This window comes from Serinus canaria, chromosome 7, assembly GCF_022539315.1.
Source record: "Serinus canaria isolate serCan28SL12 chromosome 7, serCan2020, whole genome shotgun sequence".
In the NCBI taxonomy this organism is placed as follows: domain Eukaryota; kingdom Metazoa; phylum Chordata; class Aves; order Passeriformes; family Fringillidae; genus Serinus; species Serinus canaria.
The window spans coordinates 30385600-30407166 of NC_066321.1; the positions used below are offsets into that span (position 1 = coordinate 30385600).

The 21567-nt window shown below is 39.3% G+C and overlaps 1 protein-coding gene across 1 annotated transcript in view; it reads right to left on the minus strand.

Moving 5' to 3' along the window:
• The window catches only part of COL3A1 (collagen type III alpha 1 chain), a 49332-nt gene that overhangs the window by 20150 nt on the left and 7615 nt on the right, over positions 1-21567 (minus strand). Inside the window, exons 2-13 of the mRNA XM_018911733.3 lie at positions 11130-11335; positions 9488-9526; positions 8801-8917; positions 7015-7086; positions 3751-3816; positions 3094-3147; positions 2819-2872; positions 2028-2081; positions 1826-1879; positions 1430-1483; positions 912-956; positions 676-729 (exon numbers count right to left, since the gene is read on the minus strand). Coding sequence (XP_018767278.1) covers positions 676-729; positions 912-956; positions 1430-1483; positions 1826-1879; positions 2028-2081; positions 2819-2872; positions 3094-3147; positions 3751-3816; positions 7015-7086; positions 8801-8917; positions 9488-9526; positions 11130-11335 — 869 coding nt within the window. The remainder of the gene's footprint in view (positions 1-675; positions 730-911; positions 957-1429; positions 1484-1825; positions 1880-2027; positions 2082-2818; positions 2873-3093; positions 3148-3750; positions 3817-7014; positions 7087-8800; positions 8918-9487; positions 9527-11129; positions 11336-21567) is intronic.

The window sequence follows — 21567 nt, forward strand, 5'->3', positions numbered from 1 at the left end:
CATTCACATTGTCTGTGTGAATAAGTAAGATTGCAACAGATGTGTATTTCAAAGTAACAGTTACTTCTGATTCACATAAAAGACTAAATTTCACTCCAAAAACCTGATGAGCACTGATGACTTAAACCCCATTGCCTGTCTTGTAGCCATATTAGACCAGACCCTCTGCTCAGGTTATGCAGTGACTGCACAAACAAGGGGCTGGCTGTAAACTGCTTTGCTGCTCGTGTGGAATGCTATGAACTAAGAATTCCTTCAGAGCTAAGGGTGTACCCTCTAACCTGTCAAAGGTGAATTTTATTATTTCCCACAAGTTACTTCTGAGACTGCATTTTTTCCCTCTCTCTACTGTCCCCTGCCACTCTCTGCTTCCACTCCTCCTCTCTGCTTCTTTGCCAAGTGTGAGTTTATGCTGAAACACTGAACTCTTCCTCAATGTGTAACCTATTCATTGCAAAAAGCAAAACAGGAAATAAGATGGTGAATGTGTTGTGGGTTAGAAGTGTAACATCTTTAATTGGGGACTGAAAAGATTTCATATGAGATTTTTTTCAGATGCTATATAGTTTTTTACTCCTTTGCATTGCAACTGCTTTAAGGAAGTAGGGAATTCTCAACGTATTGAAACCAAATATGTGCTGCCTCTGGATAGGAACAATGTCTGTAATTACTTACAGGGCCACCAGGATTCCCAGGTCTTCCCCTTTCTCCAGCTGGACCTCTTGGTCCCTAGAAAATATTGAAAAAATGAATCTGTTAAATGGCTTCTAAAATCAGATGGCTGAGCAAAGAGACATTGCTCTTATTTATGTAACTCACTATTGTCCACTGCAGGTGGTAGAATAATTAAAGTAAAAAGGATGAGGAACAACTCAGATAACATTTAAACATTCCAAGATGCACATATTTACCGGCTGGCCTGGTGCTCCATTTACTCCAGGAAGACCAGTTTCACCCTGTTACAGAGAGAAAAGAAAATGAACTTTGGTGAGAACATTTTTTGGTTTATTCAAGGGGAAGAGACACAGAAAAAACCCCAATTTGTTATCCCTTTCTATGGGGTGCTGGGTGTTCTCAGCATGAACTGAGAACTGAGAAGTGTAAACAAGTGTCAAATCAAAATTTAAACAGGAAATAAAAATCAGAAAGATTCAGCTTTCAAAACACTATGCAGGAAAGTCAGATGACTAAGACTTGGCCCTTCATTTTGGTATCTCATGTTTATTATGGCTAGAAAATAGGGACATGATGTGGTTCTGAATGTCTAACTCCTTTGGAATGATTATTATTCTTTTCGTGGAGGTATTAAATGGGTTTCTTTAATGCTTATTGTATTTTTATAATTGTTTAAGATGCAAAACACAGCTATACAACAAAAAATGGGGTCATTACTCTACCTACTTAGAAAGATGACATTCTAGATTTTTACCTTTGGACCAGGAGCACCACTGTCACCTTTGGCACCATCTTTTCCATCAAAACCCTGTGGGAAAGTAAAACCATATCTGTGAATTGTATTCCTCCTGCATTTTGGAAAACTTGATTCCTCTTGGCAAAATATTAAGCCCCCAAAAGGGAGATATTTTCAGTAATGAGTGCTATCAGCTGTTGGAATCCTTCTTAGCATTAGGGATGGAGCTTGACAGCTGAGGCAACCAGAAAAAACCTGAATCTTTGTTATGGAAGTTCAGATGACATTGTGCAGAAATTAACTTTAATTCTGTGATTCAGTCTTGGAAATGATGACTGGAAGATCACAACTGTGCAACACCATCATTCAAGGAGAGTAACAGAGTCAGTTATAATCAATATACTCAATACTTACTCGTTGGCCTTTCATCCCAGGCATCCCAGGCATTCCAGGGTGTCCTTTGTGACCCTAAATATAGAAAGATTAATAAATCATGTACTTCTTGTATGAAGAACACAAGCCAATGTTTACTGTGTGTCATGTTCATCTGACTAACTTGATGTGGGAAAACAAAAATATGATTAGAAGATAATTGTTATTGGGAGAATTTCCATACCGGTAATCCAGGGATTCCACGATCTCCATTCCTGCCCGGTCTTCCTGGTTCTCCCTGTTGAAAGAAAATACATTTTTTTTAGTATTTTGTTATTGCTTGACTTACTGGCAAAGCACCAGTTGAGGTAGAACAAGGTGAGTTGGAATAAGGAAATGAAACTTCCACCAAAGACAGTGGTGGTCTCGCAAATCCTCTCAGGGCGACAGTTCACTCTGTCACTGCCTTCTGGAAAACAACTGCCAGAATTTATAAACTTAGCCTTTAGCAAGATTCTAGTTAATTTCTAAGCTACTTCAAGACAACCTTTAACAAGAGATGATCCCATAAAACTTATTTTTCTCAGTACAACACTCAAAATAGACACAAGCTGTAGATGCTTGCACCTTGGCTGGTGTTCCATCTGTTCAGGACTCCCAGCTGTGACACAGACAATGGTGTCAATGGCTGTAAGTCCCATGGTAAGATTTTAAGGGAGCAGAAAGCTACCACTGCTGTTTGATTTTCTTTATAACTGCTAATTTATTCTGCACCAAATAAATTGCATGTTTCATGATTATGTTCTTTTTTTTTAATCAATCAAATGGCCTGCTTAAATTGAACCTTTTATGGAATGGACAATCAGACCTTATGTAAGGCAAATTTGCCTTCTTGAAGACGTGTTGTCAAATGGAGAAATAGGGAGATGCTAAAAATTCTCAAATGCAATAATATCAATGCCCTCTATTGTCTTGCAACTTAATGAATTTTTTCTTCCTATTTATTAATAATGGGATGAATAAGAGTGAACTTACATCTTTTCCTGGTGGACCAACTGGGCCTATCATTCCAACAGGGCCTGGAGGTCCCTGTAGAAAAGTAATTAATATTAACTACAATACTAACAAATATTAAGTCTTCTTCAAGCTAAAAATGCATTAGCCATCATAAATACTTGTACATTTGACATGCATCATCATAATGAACAACTAGGATAAATGGCAAAATTTCCATGCACTGCAGAGGTGACACAGGTTTATGCTTTTCTGGTCATGTTTAACATATACAGTGACACTGAATGGGTACTTACCGGAGGGCCAGGTTGTCCTGGTTCTCCAGGGGAGCCCTGGTATCCAGCAGAGCCCTGGAATGCAGCAAAAAAACTCAGTAAAGATGTGAACAGCTACATGCACCATTCCATGGTGCAGTTATAGTTTATATAATTATATATTTTATATAATTTCCCATAATTGTAAGGAAAACTGTAGTCAGATCAGTCAACAAATGACCAAAGGTGAAATTACCAGAAACAAGTAGAACATGCCTCCATGAAAACAGAATTAATCTGCTCCTCTAAAAGCAGAAGGATGTTGAAAAACTCAGACCCTTGGTGTGTTCACTTAATGTGTATCCCACTTTCCTTTACCTCCTGTTTTTCGCATGGATAGACATTTGGGAATGCCAGCAGGATGTCAGGCAGTGGCATGTCTTCAAATAACATTAACTGACACCCCATGGACTTGCAAAGATCTCAAGGGGTACACAAGAATTTAAGCCAGCATTGTATATTGACTTCAGCTCTTGAGTCTTGGTGATGGTACAGCCCAAGATGACATTTATACATAAAAGTCTTGAGCATAATATCCAGATTTATCAGTTGAAAAGGTGCTTAATGTTTGTGACAGAGAAAAGGAGGAGCTCATGTGAAAGAATACAAGATGATTACAAGAAGATTAATGTTACTTACAGGGGGACCTGCATGACCAGGTGGGCCAGGGGGGCCACTGGGGCCAGGGGGTCCTGGAAAGCCACTCTACGGCATAGATTAAAAACCAGAAGTTATATTAATGTAATATGGCTGTGAAGCTTAATATAGTTGCAATAGCCATCAATAACTGTGAAATAAACTTTTAAATAATTAGTTCAGAGAAAAATTCTTGGTGACCTGCACTTGTTGCAGTAAAAAGGAAGCAGCAGTAGATTCACACAGTGCTGAAGAAATTTATTGTCTAGTTGCCCCTTCAGAAAAGGCTTCACTGGCTTGCTCCTTGCAGGCTTGGCTAACATACTCTCAAGGAATTTTCAGAGCTGCAACTTTTCATTTTTGAGTCTCCACTGCCCCTCTCTAGACCCCAGAGGGATGCTCAGAACTCTGCTTTTCAGCTGCCTGAAGGGGGCAAATAGAAAGTAGAACTGAATTTCTCTTAGACAGAGAAAATGAGTGTTAGCTTCTCTGCCATGTAACTGATCTTAATTCGCCGGACACTAAGGATTCCCCATGACCTAGAGATACACTGAATTAAGGCTGTACTTTTTTTATAGTCAGTAAGGCAAACATTTTCACCAGTGAAATATTTTCTGAGCTTTAACAGTACTAAGCCATAAGAAAGAAATGAGGTCTGAACTAATCAAAACCTCCATGTTCCTACTTCATGTAGCAACAACCACAAAAGCATTTGATACTGCAAAACAGAAAACACAAGTTAGCACAGTGGTCTACTGCAGCTATAGGGGGTTCTTTAAAAGAAAGCTTTTGTTAAATTAAACTCTTCATGTGTTTCCTACAGCTAAAAGAATCACATATGTAGATGATATGAGGATCACTGTGTGCTGCAGTACTGCCAGAATATTCCATAGTTAATATTTCAAGGAATGTGTTTCCCAAGATAGTGACATATTGTGTCAGAAAAGGTCATGTATTACAATTGTGTCAGAAAAGGTCATGTATTACAATTTCATGAACCTAATTTTCATAATACAAGATTATCAGTATTGCTGTACTATGCTGGCTTATGTAGGACAGTACACTACTATACTACAAAAAAAGTATTAGTTCACAGTTGTCTTTTGTCTAAAAATGTGTGCCATGTATATTTGCTCTTTTCTAGGAGAGAAGCACAGCAAGAGGCAGAGCTGTGAGGGTTTGGGAAATGGGGTTGCCTCTGATGTGAATACAATGAGCAGTCCCTGTTAATTGCTAGCACTCATTTGATATAAGGTCACTATATATCCAACCAGAATTAAAGCCATCAACTCATCAACAGCAATCAATAATTTAGACATATGGCTATAAACAAATGAGAGATAATCGTTTTCAAGTTACACACTGAGGAGACAAACTGATAGTTAGGGGTGGGCTTGCTGCTAGAATCTCCAAACTTTGAACAGATGAGCATCCTCCAGTTAGAGAATGTGCACTGGTGGAAAGAGACAAAGACAATATGTGGAAGTTACATGGACAAGGGAAGAGGAACTGTGATGTAAAGCACAAAATAAATCAGTCTACAAGTGGTATAAAGCCATGGGAATGCAGCAATGGAGAGATGTGTGATTGAGGAAATACCAGGCATGGTAACCACACACAGCCAATGTTGGTGCTATATTTTATTGTTTTGCTAATATTCCAAATTATTTCAGTTTGGATATTAATTCATTAGTAGTATTTAAATTAAATTTGATACATTTATAAAATAATAAAGAAGTGATTTTATGTAATTAAAATTATAAATGTTATTTAGCTCTAGTGATTTCAGCCACGTCTGCCTGTAACTGCTGGTACTTGCTTTGAGGTCACATAGGCTATGATGCAATATAAAAGCCCTCATGACCTGAAAATATACAGACAAACCTGAAGATGTTCTAGGGTGCTCAATAAAGTAGTTTGGCTATTTTTTTTAACCTGAGTCCAGGAGTCAGAGCACAAGGAATCATGAATCACTTCCAGGGAAAGAGCCAAAATAGAGAGGAGTTAACCACAGTTGTTAACTGAAGGTGCCTCTGTTATCTGCCTGGCTCAGCACATCCCATATTAAGACACCAAGTAGCAGAATGTAGATGGCATGACAGCTGTGGGTGAAAACTGTGATGAGTGAATATGAATCAATGCATAAACAGGGACAAAAATGGATGGTTGAAGAAAAATGCATGGATGATCATATTGGCAAATGAAGGAGAAATAGATTAAAATGAAGGTGAGAAAATAAAGACTATATTTCAGGAAAAAGAGCTGTTGTGATTAGTAAACCTTATTTCACAAGATGATTGAATGGCATTCCTCTCCTCTCTTCCCTCCATTTTCTTGGAACTGCCTTACTATGCTACAAGATGTGATACCCAAACCATGTTATGCAGAATTGGGCTGTAAATAATGATTATGCTCAGTGAAGCACAGCTAATTTCCAGTAGCAGCAATTCACCACACCCTCTCTGTAGCAGATTGCCTGAATCAAGAACTCTTCATGTTGAATATCTCTAAATCTCAGTGCCTAAAAGGAGAATAATGAGGTGCCACATTCAGATTTATATTACACATGAAACATAGCTCATGCACACTTTGAGGCAGTCCATGCTTTTTCTCACTTAAAAACCTTAAAATCTGGACCAGGTCTAGCAGGCAGATACAGCATCCTTAGTACACAGTCTGAGTAGCTGTGGGTAAAAAAATGGTAATTGTAAAAAAAAAAAGAAAATATTTTGAGTTTTGGAATGAACAAAGTTTATAAGAAGGATTTACTCACTTGTTATCAGGCAAGTTTGAATTGTGGAAAAGTTAGCATTTGTGGAATATCATACTCAGTAAAGACAAATGATACTGAGTGGGTGAAGGAAGATTAAAGGCAGTGGAAGAAGTAAAAATTGTTGGAAGGAAGGGAAGAAATTAGTGGAAGAGTATCATGTAGATAAACGAATAATGTACATGAGACAGAAAAGGAAAAATATTTAGGTAGTGTAAGAACGTGAATCACAGAAAGAGATCAGGAAAAGGATGGTAAGAAGCTGGAGAAAGAAAGTGAAAAATAAAAAATCCAGATAATCTATAGCTACTTTCTAGAACAGTAGTGCTGAACAAACTGGTGCCTTACATCACATTCAACTTGCAGGCAATAATTAAATGAAAACTTATATTGGTAGATCAAAATCAGGATACATACACATCCAAGGTATAATCTATGAGCAGAAAATGTGTTCTTTAAAAAGAAAAAAGGACAGGAAAAAAGCTTTATCATCTTACAATGGGTTGTGGGTACCCGATACCAGCTCCACCAGCCTTCACATCATAGGAGTCATACTGTGGAGAAAAACTCTGTAAAAGAAATAGAGAAAAAAAGAGAAAAAAAAAAGAAACAAAAAGAAAAAAAAGAAAAAGAAAAGAAAAAAAATGAGATAGCTACAAACCAAATAAGCTTTTTTTTTTTTACAATGGGATGGCCAATGCATGGAAATAACTCATTTGTATCTGCTGAGTAGTACTAGCTTGACCTATAGCTGCCATATATTTACATAAGAGAAGCCCAGCCAGTGTCTTCTTTCTGAGGTCATGGCGACATTAGCTCCCCAAGCTGGGCACATGCATTTTTCTTCTTGACAGCTGAGCCTTAGATGAACCACAAAATTACCTTTCTCTCTCCTTTTACTCTGGTTTGACTTCTTCTTAGCTTCTTTCCCCAGTTTCTCTGTCTCTTTGCTGTGGGACTTAGCTGTCACTCAAGGAAGTTGATGAAATATTTTATGTTGCTCTAGAGAGCACAGCTGTTTATTATAATAATAATAATAATAATAATAATAATAATAATGATAATAATAATAATAATAATAACAACAATAATAATAATAATAATAATAATTATTATTATTATTATTATTATTATTTCCTGATTTCTTTTACCTGTGCCTAATGAATGACTCATTGCACATGAGCAGACAGTCAAATGATGTGGCATTAGTGCAGTGATCCATTATTGGCCCACAGGTGGTTAAGCAGGAAGGGTTGAACATGTGCAGTGTTCTGCCTGTTTCCCCAAACCACGGTGGATGCAGCTCCTGCACTGACCAGGTGCAGGACTCCTGTGCTCCTTCAGGATCCAACAGCACATCTTTGATGCACTGTTGGAATGGGAGGCTAATTCAGCCTGTTCTCCTCTCCTGTGTTTGCCTCTCCAAACCCCAAACCAGTGTCACCGGTGCCCACTGGGACTGGTAAACTGAGCCACAGCTCAGTCCTACAGAGGCAATCCCTTTCAGGATTAAATAAAAATGAGACATCTTTCCTCAGTTTCTGGCTTACCTGGGAGTGGGAAGCATATATGGAAGTTATAAATCACTGGCCTGTATTCAAAAGTAACAATAATTTTAACATCCAATTTTTTTCAGCTTTGTGCTAAAGAAGTCCCATTTTGTAAACCTGGGCTTGGTGGCCTGCATGGATGACAATGTCACCCTGTAACAAAGCACTGCCTGGGGCTCAGTGCTAATTAACTTCAGCTACCATCAGCTCTCTTACTGTGTGTGCCCAGCTCTTCTGAAAGGACTTCAGCATTCAGTGAGCCAGAAATAAAGAGGCACCATGACAAACAGTACTTGCATGGCACTCCCCTGCCAGCAGAGGAGCAGTGCTGCTGGCTAGTCTTGTTGGAATGTTCTGTTATTAAACATAAATTGATGAACTATAAGAAAACAGACTTCCTGAACTATTAAGCTTATGGGTAAATCTTCCATCACAGTCTTTCTGATCAGATTATTTCTGAGTTACCAAATTCCTTCAGCAGATCTGCCCCCAAAAAGTTTTAAAAAATAAGGTAAGACAGAGATTTGATTGCACTCCACAGAAATTGTATAGACAAACCCCCAAAACAACAGTGAAGCCCCGCCTACCACCCATCTCTGTTTTCCAAAGGCACAAGTGGGATGGATGCCACCAAAAGCAAAGCACCAGGGAAGGTGCAGGGGACAGGTGCCTACAGCATTGCTTTGCATGGCTATGAGCACCAAGGTAGAAGCTGAACATAACAATGACTTACACCTCCACTTATACTGGGACATGACTGGCAGATTCCAGGGGGCCCAGGAGCTCCAGGGCTCCCTGGCTGTCCTGGTGGGCCAGGGGGACCATTTCTGCCTGGAATTCCAGGAGAACCCTGCAAAGACACAAACAGAGCAGATACAGATGCTGTCACTTGCCTCCAACTGCAAGGACATTGAAGGGCAAACCTTTCCATTCGTAACCAAGCTGTATGTCTGTGGTGGAAAAGCTCTCCTAAACAAGGCCACAACCAAATATTCAGGAAACACAAACAAAATTCACACATGGAAACACTTGGTGTATGGAGCTTTATTACAACTGATATATCATGAAACACATCAGAAATATTTAGCAGTTCAGTTCCTGAATCTGAAATTATTACTGCTAGTAGAGTCTGAAAGATTTTTTTTCCTCCTGCTGTAAAGAAATATCACAAAATCTAACAAATGTGATACACAGAGTTTGGACTCAACTCTGTGTTCTTCCAGTTTAAATTTTTGAGAGTGTTGTTGAAGCTAAAGTTCTACTTCAAAATAACTAGATGGTACAGTCTTGCTGCAGACAGTTCAGGCACCAATGAAAGCAGAATATCTTGGCAGCTTGAATGGGATATATAGCACTAGAGGAATGGAGTCTTGATTTTGTTTGTTTCCTTGGGGAAAAAAAAAAACAAAACTGCACTTACAGGGTCTCCCTTGGGGCCTCTGCTGACTACTCCAGGGGTCTACAAAAAAAAAAGAAAAAAGAAAAGTAATTAAATAAAAATATATAATCAAAATAAAACATAAAAATTGCACACATAAACAAGAGCAAAATGCTTAAATATTTGATATAGTTTTCTCACATGAATTCCCTTAATGCTTATTTGGTATATTTAAAAGCTGTAGGGATTTTGGGCAATCTGCTATTGCTTGGATCATTCATAGAATTACACCTCTCCTAGAGGAAGGAACATGGCACTAATGAAGTCAGTACAGCTTTGCCAGTGAATGCAATGGGGACAGGATTCCACTGTGGAATGCTGTGATAGTTTTCTTGTGTCCTTCTCACTCCAGCATATGTAGTGTAATTTTAAATTCTCAGATCTACTGCTGCAATTTACTTATTTTTCAATTATTAATTCAGTTACAAGGTACTACCTGGATTTTCAATTTTTGTGTTCAGCTGCTACCTTCAGTAGCAAAGAATATTCCCCTGAAATAATCTTGGATCTTTCAAGATGGCATTTCCCTATACACCACCCAAGGTCATCAGGACAGCTTCCAATGGCCTGAACAAACTCCTACATCAAAGAGAGAGGCTGGGGGAAGAGTTCACATGTTCTTCGTTATCAGGAACTCCAGAACTGAAGAGTCTCTAAACAAAGAGAGGGAGATGTACTCTAATCTTCAGCATGCTTGTCTAAACCACTCATTTCCACCTCTCAACACGTTCAGTGAAGTAGCTCAGGGGACCCTGGGAGCAGTGGAGGACTGCTAGTGAGGTGCAAATAAAACTAGGTGACATATCTGTGTGTGACATATCTCTGTGTGACATTCCATGTGTAAACAGACGTGCTGTAGAGCTGCAGAAATGCACCTTCTCTCTCTTCCTCACATCTCTTTCACTCTCTTATTTTCTAGATAAGGATTTTTTATGTGTCTGGGGCAACCTAGGTACTTGAACAGAACCTCATGGATCTTTAACACTGGTGAAATGTTCAGATAAGCTGAAAGCTCAGTATAGCTGGCTCACCCACTGAAAGACTTAGGCAGGGGGCTTGGCATGTACTAACATTCTCGATTTTCCTGAGGCTAAGTTGCTGCAATTGGTTTGTATAATGTTGGTGTCTATAAGAACATGGTGATAAATTAGCTATGTACAGTATAATCACCTTTCCTTTACAGAAGTCAGCAACAAGCCTGCAAAAGGAAAATCACTCTGTGATGATGTAGAATTGAGTTGATAAGAAATGCAGACTCAGATGCTATGAAAGTTCTCTAATTTTCTTTGACTCTCTGTTGGCATTATTTTCATGGATATAGATTGAGGATGAAGTCAAATATAAGGTGTTTGCATTATTCCTATGCTTTTCCATATAATGAAAAGTGTAATGCCTAGTTGCTCCCTCTGTCCCTTTCTACTATTTTGTTGCCCATTGTCTACATAAAACTGAGTTGGAAGACTTAATATTATCAGCTGCATTATCCATCCTAAGTATTTGCCTAAATTCAGAAAGTGGCATTGAAAAGAAAAGCATTTAAGAACATCTGAGCCAAAATGAATTGAGGTTGATGCGCATCAAGAAGGCAGCAGCACCAAAGCAACAACAGTGAGACTAAACTTACTCTTGGAGGTGGCGTTGTTGTTTGTGGGCAAACTGGACAGCACTCTCCAAAAGGGATCTCTGGGTTGGGGCAGTCCAGCTCCTGATCATCGCAGATGATGTCATCGCACAGAACAGATCCCGAGTCGCACACACAGATTTGGCACGGCTCTGGTTTCCAAACATCCCTGTCAGCATAAGCCTGCCCAAGATGGGTACATCCTGTGACTGGAAAGAGAGACAAAATTGTGTTGCATATTATTTCAAATGTGTTTTCCAAATTGCAAATGAGGAACATGAAAGCTCTTGGATAGTTTGTTTAGTTTCCTGATTCATGCATGCAAAGTAAAAGGCTAAATGCTGCTCTGCACTGGGGGATCTGTTACATTAATTGCAGAGTCTGCTCTGAGTTTATAAACAGACATCAGTGGAAACCTCCTGGAGCTAAGCCAAAGCCCAATTAAATCTCTGATAATCTTCTGTCTTGAGTAATTTTAGTGTCAGACAGAATTACTGTCTAATTAACAATCGAATTCTCTGCTGCAGCTAAAGAGTAAACGTGCCTAAGCTCTCCAGCAAGAGTGCCACTGGCCCCACGGTGCCAACAGGAGCACTCGCACATGGATGTGGGATAAGCCATCTGTCCAGCACCAACCCCTGTCTCCAGCATCTTGCATTAATAGCTGCCACCAAGGGCCTTCAGAGAGTTTTTTGAAAGCCAGCGTATGTGACAGATCTGAAAGAACGCTCACATTAATTGCCCAAATGGTTTGCAGTTATTGCATCAGCTGGCCTGCTCAAATGTTACAAGTGTCTTTTTTTCAGAAAAAAAGATTGTTCACCTGTAATATTCATGGCTTTGTGAATTCCTTCCGGCAGCTGTTTTACTGATCAAACTTGTTATAGACTATGAATATGAAAAGACTGGCAAAAACTGCCTTGACACATTAAATTTTTGCCTGGTATTTTCTTAGAAAAACAAAATCCAGAAAGCCAGGTCATTTAAGAACCCAATATAAAGTAACACTAAGAGCATCTAATTTGAGTTTTACAAGCTCATTTTAAGTTTTGTAGACGTTATTAGAAGTCTTATATTGCAAATATAAGTATCACTGAAAGTCATGAATAATTTTAAAAGATTTTTTTTCATGGATAATTAAAAATAATTCAGTTTATAAAACAGCATTCTGGAGAAAGAGCTATTTTTGTGCCTACATCATTCTTAAAACTTTAATATGAGGATAATTTATCTACTATACACCCTTCATAAAGAAAAACAAAAGGACAAAAGATGTAATTCAAATCTCTGACATTAAAGTTGCCACTGGCTCCAGGCAGAAATTCTGAATATCATCAAATTGTAATGGCCACAATTATCTAGTTGGAGACTGAGCCCAAATTTATTGCAGTTTGTTCCTATAGGTTATGTTGTCCCCTTTTTTTTCCCCTCCCTGCATCTTTAATTTCTGTTTTTATCTTTCCACCACTGCATTAGCACCCTGGTCTATTTTTTTCCTTTTTCTTCCTCTCTGTATTTGTGGATGTGCATTCCCATTCCATACCAATGTTCTTTGGCAATGTGCACACTTAGATGTGTTTCTTCTCTTCTCATGCTTCCTCTGCATTTCACCTTTCCCATAACACATAACTTCCCTCTTCATCTCCTGAAAACCCTTTCATTTTGCACCTGAGCTGTTCCCCTTCTTTATTGCCACGTGCTCAACTGAGCTTAGTTTGCCCCTGCTCCCTTCCCACTTCCTCACTGGTTTTCCCTGCTCACATGGACCTGAGATTTTCCTCTATTTCACCATGAATTCATTACCTCCTGTGAGCTCTGGAAGGGCAATGGGGGAAAACAATTATGGCTCCCTGAGGGGAGAGCCAGAGTGCAGATCTTGGGGCAGAGCACTCCATGGGACAGGAGGGTTTACTTTCCCAGTTTCAATCCTACTACAGGCTGTCCATGTCCAGGCACAACATCTTGTGCTATTTTTGCACTTTAATTCTAAAAGAAGCAAACAGAAAAATGTTGACTTGTAAAGGCTGGCACTCCTTATGGTTAAGAGTTGATTTTGACCACTGTCTTGATTAGAGCAAAAAGCTTAAAAAAAAAAAAAAAGCCTTTCTTTGCCTGGTATCAAGCTGGGATCCAGTATTTTACCTTCCTTTGACAACACAAAAAAATCTTAATATGAAAAACCTTCTGATGGCATATGAAAACTCACTCCCCTCAGACATTCTCTATCACTTAGAAGCTCAGATTTTCCTTTTCTGCTCCTTTTGGGCCACTCTAGAACTTCATATTCTGCACAAGAGAGATGGAGAACAGCTGCCCATTTCCAGGACAGCCTCTTCCCCACACCCACATGTAACAGGGTTATGGCATCAGAGGATGCTTCTTCAAAGTACACTGCCTAACAATGTGTACCTTTGAAAGGGTCTAGACCTCCTTCCTTAACCTGCCAAGCTAGAGCTAGTTTCTCAAAATGTTGCTTGGCTTCCCAATTCTCACCCAACAGAACCATATCCATGGATCCCAGGGAAATAAGCTGATTCTCTGCTTAGTTAGGTGCTGACTGCTTCTGCAAGAAACATCTTCCTTCTTTTCACAAACCAGAATCTGGCTGTGGGCACTTAGGGATAAAACAGGCTGCCCAGTCTTGACAAGGATAATGACAAATGTTTCCTGACAAACAGGAAGGCTGAAATGTAGAAGTGAAGGATTATGAATGAAATCCTTATAGCCTCTGAAGTGACTCAAGAGAGGAACCAAATCATAGAGTGGCTCATTGCACACGTAGAGCCCTGGAAAGCTGTGTGCTGTGGGAGGCAGAGCCTCAGCAGGGCTGCTGGGGAGGTTAGAGCCTGTAAGCCATCCTGCAGGAGTGGTTGGATGCACCCTAGAGAGCATGGATGGGCACAGATTCACATCACCCAGAGCAATGGACTACTCAGCTGTCACTCTGCTGGAGCACCTACCAGCTCCACAAGTTACAATGCTCTTTTCATTTGTAACCACGATAAGGAAGGGGAGAAACTCCTTTCTTCTAGGGCAAGTCATAATTGTTAAATAAAAATACAATTGTATGGACTGAAAAGAACCTAATACTGTTACTGTTTGCACTTTTATATACAGTCATATGAATTGCATACACATATTGAGAGATGTATAACATACACACTTTTCTGAACCCAGAAGATGTGTTTGATAATTGTAATATTCTGATTTTCAGCTTTTTCATCACCTTCTTAGCCTTTCAAAACCACATATTTTTTAAACTATGTGTTTAAAACAACAAGGGCCTTATTTACTAGGAAATTCATATCCAAGGATTTGAACATTCCTACATCAAATTTTTCATAATTCTTACTTCTTTTTCATTGATTTGTTTTGTTGTTTTGGTTTTTTTTTTTCAGATATGTGATCTTGCTGCCTTACAGCAAAGAGCACAGCTCCAATGTGGAGCAGGAAAAGGCCATCTTTCCCCTGTTTCTGCTCTGCTAGTTAATAAAGATTCTGTTTCCAAGACAGAAGCAGAGTCTTTCCTCAGTGCCCAATTTTTCATATTGTGAATACTTACCTGCCATATATTATTCAAAAATATAAATTAAATGTATGGAATTTTAATAATATGTCACAACGCCTGATAATTTTACAATAATGAGGAAATAAAGGAGAATGTATAAAAATTGCATTTTTACAAGCTTGTCATTCAGTTATGCTACAGTAGATGGCAACATTTAACAGGAAGATGACAAAAACTTGAAGCCATATGGATATAATGATATTCATATTTGCTTCTAACTTTCTGGACATTGTTAAATGAATTAAGAAATACGTTAGGAGAGCTGCAATGAAAACTGCAAAGGCCTTTGGCAGAATGAAAGTATTAAATAGATTTCCAAAGGAAAACTTACATCTGGGAAGACTTAGGGTGTTAAAGATACCTCCTCTGTGCTCAGATGTAGATCTGTGTGTCAGCATGTTATGACATAATGCATTTTGCATTGCTCACAAAGATTAACTGTTAGCTCCAAAATCCTTTGGAAAGCTGATTTGTGCTAAAGCACTGGTGAGTAACGTGTAGGAATGATAAGGTTATAAAAAAGCTGACTTGTCTGCTTCTAGACATGTGGTATAACAGCCACACACTTGCTTTAGCCAGCTTTTGTGATTGATTCTACACATACCCATTAGCCTGAGATTTAAAAAACATTAGATCTCAACAGTATTTGTCTATGGCAATGCACAATCTTATTCTTCCTCCCAAAGCCCTAAATATGATGGCTGTACAGCACCTCACTTCTGTGGTACTTACTGCAATGCTTTGTTGGAAGCCCTGTCAATCTCTAGTGCACTGTTATAAAAGTTTAATATTTTAAAGCCTGAATTAATTTGAAATTGTGCTGTTTACTGAGCACTCATGTTATAGGTTTTGCTGTGTGTAGCACTTCCCTGGGCCAGCCCAAATACTGAATAAAATAAAAAAAGACAAGGCAATAATTTTTGTATGTTGGTTTTGATTTATTTCCCATTCTAGGAAGACTGGCAGCTGTCCATAAGCAGACCAATATTGAAAGCTGAAAGGAAAATCACAATTCAGTTCCAAAGGACCTATAAGTGGGGTACATAGAAGAGCCCACATGTGTGCAAGGGAAAACACAGATGGCCATTGTCATATGGCCTGAAAGATGACAGATGTCATATGGAACATAATCTCAATCCCAATGAGGTGAAGGGGAATTTGTTATCACATGAGAATCTGACCTGCTCTGTAGTTGGTTTTGGCTTTGTATTTGTGCAAGCACCATGATCACGATTTAACCACAATTTCATGGCAAAAGGAAAAAAATTCCTAATAGTATCTTCAAAAACCACAAGCTTTTCCACTTTGGACAAAGGCAATGTCCAGCTATTGCATTAGCAGCAGACTCACATGTGCCATTTACGGAGATGTGACTAAAGAGTTAGAAATTAAAAAACATCTTGAACTTGTCTGGTTCTGCCTCAGAGAGGGCAATAGTCCACACAGGGGTGACTCACGATCCTCCAGCAGCTGCCTGATGATGGCCTGGGAAGCAAAACTGAGGAGCTTTGGTCTGTGAGAATCTGATCACAAACACAATGAGTCGAACAAACAACTTCTGCTGTATTTAAAGAAAATCTGGAAAAGGCTAAAGTACCAAGATGAAGAAGGCCTTGCCTCTAACTTTGCCAGAATCCAAAGCCTGATGAAGTTAAGAAGAGCATTTGTGTTACTCTTTTAACTGTACAAAACCTGAGCTTCCTCACCTGATCTAGTTTTGGTCATTTCCTCTGCAGGATGAGTACAATTCAAAAACTGTTTTACATTTCTTCTGTAGTAAATACATCTGTTTACTGCATACCACAGCACTGTCTGATACATTGTTTAAGCAAAGCACAAAGCAGAATGAAGATACATTGTCTATTTTCAATACAAACACAATCATTCTCCCCTACTGGAGTAGGTGGAGGAATCCACCCCAGCCTGTGCAGCAATGCTGCTTTTCCATTTCCTGAGCAGAAAAGAATGCCACACCATCTACCTCGAGGCAAATGGTTTGGGCTCCCTGTCTGGTATTAGGATGATGTTTACAAGAAACGCAAACACACTCGTTCCATCCCAACATTAGTAATGGAAACAGGCAGGCTCATAATGAATGAATTGGCTGCAGGAGCAGGGATGGCCTGGTTTGTTGGCATGTCCGGTCAGTGCTGAGTACTCGGAAGGGCTCAAACCCTGTCTGGGTCACAGGAGTCAGGAGAAGAGGTGGAAAAAAAGGAGAAGAAATGGTTTAATCAGTTGGGTTTTTTTCAACTGCCAAGGCCTTCAAACATTCTCTCAGCTGGAATTGTCTTAAACAGCTAATTAATTGAATCCATTTTGCACAGTGCATGAGGACATAAGGGCCAATTTAGGTATCCATACATATTAGGATACTTTCAGTTTTAATAGCAATGATGAAATATTTTGTAAGGCTTGTCCACATGTGATTGGAGGCAATGAAACCTCCCTTTATTAAACACCTAAATGCAGACTTAAACACCTAAACACATAAATTGTGGGTGACCAGAGTGACCAGAGTGGGTCAACCATAAAAATCCATTGGTGCCCTGTGAGCTGTAGAAGGAAGAGCTGCTATCAGGTGGAATGGGAAAAGAGCATGAATGAATGGTTTACAGACTTCCCAAGTTCCACACCAAAAAGGACAGCTACATCCTGTGCTTTCAGAGTGAAACTGAAGCTTTCTTACTTCTAGGGATGCTTGTCTGCCAAGAAAGCTGGCGCTGGAACAGTTCTGCTGCTGCACTTGTCCCAGTTTTGCCCTTTTCTCAGATGCAGAGTAAGAAAGAGAAAGCTGCTTAAAAGAATGCTGGTTAAGCACAATACTGTACTTGTCTGTCAGAGGTGTAGCAGGATGGAGTCATGTGCTGTTTCACTGGCAATGTACAGAGGAATCTGGATCCTCAGGTGAAGGATTCCTGTGTCACACAGCCAAACTGCCCTTGCTTTGAGACCCACCCAGTCTGTATGTCAGATTACCAAATAAATAAGAAGAAAGCAGGCCTGCACTGGTACAAACAAGTACTTGCATTTTAAACAGCTCATTTCCTGTTCCCTTCATTCCTCTTTATACGCTGCAAATGCCACAACCTTTCTGCAGCCTTTGAAAACTTTAAGAAATATCAGGATTAGAATATATCCTAAGCATATTTGTTACCAAGTAAAACACAAAATGCCTCTATTTCCCCTGCAGATTATTGGTTTCTTTTCTAATCTTTCAAAGTGTGATTTAAAACAACCTCTAATTTTTCTGTTTTAACTTCAGAGGTTTAGCTTTCACAATTTGCTCTACTTGGGCACATTTGCTGACACCCTGGAATGATGTTCTTCATACAACTTCCAAAGCTCACCCTGCCACGGCTGCAAGGAAATCGTGGCCAGAGATATCCCACCAGAGATGTCATTACACAACAGCCTCCCTGCTTCAGCTGGTGTCTGGCATGAGAAACCATGGCAAAAGAGCTGGCTTGTTTCAAAACTGGTAATAAGCAAACAAAGTGCAGGGTCGTTTCTCTGCTGTTTAGCTGGGGAGGGTTGTTTTTTGGCAGAACTGTCATTTCAAGCTGAGTCATACAAGGGGCAGGATAGAGCAGACTGCTCTATATCTATCACCTTGGTTCTTACTCGGGGCTGCCCAGAGAAATGTTGACTGTCTGTTCCTGAACTCATAAAAGTCATTTTGAGGAAAAACTTCTGCTGCATTCAAGAGACAGTTTTACCCTTTTTATTCTTAGCTATTCCTTGACAACATCATGGGCCAAATTGCTTTTTGCAAGGGAGGAAGATATTCCTGAATAACCATCTGTATTGAGATGTTACTCTGGGATTTCCTCTCCAGTTTCCCCTCTACACAGGCTGACTGTGACTCTGCCTCTGTCTTTTTAGTAGAGATCAACCTCTTTTTGCCATAAGCTGTGGAATTCAGATAATTCTGCCCTGATTAAGGGTAACCACTGCCTGATCAGAACCTCCCTCGATTTTACTGGGCTTTGAATCAGACCTAAAAGTTGTTAGCTTCTAATCATTCTGGTGGCAACTGAAGCTCTTCAGTGCCTGAGAGATCAAATCTTTTACGAAAGGTAACATTAGCATTAGAGCAGAACACAAAGTAAGAAGACATTTCATCATAATTCTGTGCAGTCAAAGCCTTTTAGAGAGACCATTGCATCATACTTCAGCTACTCTTCAATTACTGGGAAAATGCCTATGAGATTTTTCCGTCCCCTCTGTTCTTACATTACAATATTTTTTGGCACATCACATTTTGTGCCATGTGCTGCCATGCTAAAAATAAGGAACAGGCTGTAAGAACTTAATTTGTGGCTATTTAGTTGTAGTGCTGGCATAAATTCTAAAACTACTCTGCCGAAATATGATTTTAATGTGCTTCTTATCATTAGAGTGAATGATAACAAATAGTTTCATAAAGACTTGTGTCTTCAAATAAGCAAAAATGGATATAAATTCAAGGTCCAATATGATTTCTGATGATTTAATGGATTTATTAGTTTCTTTAAACGTGTATTCTGCTCATTCCTTGGGCAGTTGATGAAGACTTCTAGAGTCAGAATCCAAGTGTCAAAGTTATGTTAGCTTTGAACACTTGACCACTTCCAATTGTATTCCATAAGAAGATGGCCTAACATATTTCTAAAGAAAAGTAATAGTTCAAGCTCAACATTACTGGGATCAATTAATGGGAAAAATTTACTAAAATACAGTGCAAGATTTTGCCAAACTTTAAAAATAAAAAAGAAGTCAGCCCCAAGGTGTAGCTCAAAGACATACTTCTGCATTCCTGATTTTAGCTAGGCCCAGGCACAGTTTATAACATTAGAGGGTTCTTTGAGACATTTCTTGAATAGGTCTGCCTGGGGAAGAATAAAGAAAAAACTGGAAAAGTCATTGTGCAGATTTCCCAGACTCTACAACCACTCTGTCAGATCCAAAACATCATGAGAGAGAGGTTCAGCTTTTGATCTGATAAGAGAAATGGAATGAGTGCAAACTGATAATTGTTGAAGTTTGGTCCACATACAATCTCATTTAAAACACTGAGCTATAACTCCTTAATTAATGATGCTTTAAGCCTCTGGCATGATAAAACCTAAACACCATGTGGGGGAAAATGTATGACTTTTGTTTTGCATTGTCTAAATTTGTAATTAAAACATTTTTTGGTAGGTAATTAAAATTTCAAGTGGGACATGATCCTCTCTTTCCCCTCAGCTCTGTGAGAGAGTGAAGAGATTTATGCAATGCTGTTTCTGTGGTTTGCCTTGGAAGAGATCAGCCTGATTCAATGCTTCTCTCCTGAGGCTGAAGCAGATGGGAAATGTTACAATGGCAGTGTAATACATGTAGTAATATCATTTATATTTTCAGATACCTTGGACAAAGTCACCCCAATATAACTCCACAGCCATAATGGATTTACATCTGAGATGAGTAAAGCAGCAGGGGGGCAAATTCCACGCTGGCCTAAGTCCCTGCACAATTTTATTGGTTTCCCTGTAATTTCAGAAGTTTTAAGTAAATGAAGGATTTGGTTCTTGCATTTCATATTCCAGCGAAGGATTAAAGTGCTCTGGCATACTGTCTAAAGAAAAGAATCATATCTTTGGCTGCCAATAAATTAAGGGTATTTGTAATTCAGAAGGTTGTGGTGGGGCTCTAAATGCATAGAGCATCACTAACCTAGATTCATCTGCAAAACAGTTTGTATTCATTCACTCCTTATTCCAGTTTGTACTAATTCACTCCACATCCATTTTGGACAGTTTGTTGGATATGGATGGCAGTATTTGAAATTCTTCTTAATCTGCCTCATAGAGGATATTAAATGGCTATTTGTACACTGGATACAACGCTCTTATTGTCAACCTCCTAGGGCTACTAAAATAAGTATTGTGAGGGTTTTCTCAGGGTACCAAAGCCAACTTAATTTTGGAGACACTTTTAAATATCAAGTTCTATGACTGGCCATTTTTCAAGCACAAAGACCTATGGATCTTCCTAACTAATTCCCTTGTGAGGTGAAAATTCACACTTTTGGTGCAGTGAAGAGCCTGCAAGCAGAGAGCTGGCTTTTTATTAATACCAGAGGTCAGCAGCTTTGCTACTGAAGTGGCTGCCTGAGGCCTGGCACACATTTAGCTCTCCCTGCTCTGTGCAGCAACTACCCCAGCTGGCACAGGGTAAGAATAAACAGCACCACATAGCCCAGGAGGGCTGGAACATCTGCAGCAGACACAACCCGATCCAGCACAGTTTATCTGCTGCAGCCCTAAAAAGGCAGAAGTGGAAGAGCCAGAGCCAGAGAACACCTGATAAATAAAAAGGCTCTGCACAATTCACTTTTTTTGATTCTTCACTGAAAGACATTTACAGCAATCTTTCTCTCTTCAGCTGTTCAGAAATAATCAGTTGGACAAGAAAACCTCTCTTTCTTCCCCCCACTCCTCCATATTAATGCTATTCTGTTCATACAGAAAAGAGGGAGCTACAAAGAGGACCACCCTGCCAACAGCTGAGCCACCAACAGCCTTAGAATATTGTGCAAAGAATCTTCAAATTGTCTGAGCAGATTTCAATTACTCTTTTCAAAGATTTGCAATTCCCACTACACAGCCCATTGTTTGCTTTCACTAGGACATTCCTCTCTTAAACAGCTGGCACAGAATGACTACTGCTCTGTAGGGAAACAAGCAAACACCATACAGTAGATTAAAAGACAAAACCAGAGAAGCTGTAGTTTTTTTTTTTTTTTAAGAGGCTCTCATGAACATAAAAGTGTTTTCCAAGAAAATATGAATCCTATTTTTGCTGCTTATAGCTGAAGGAAAGCATGGGGGATGTAGTTTATTCTCCTTT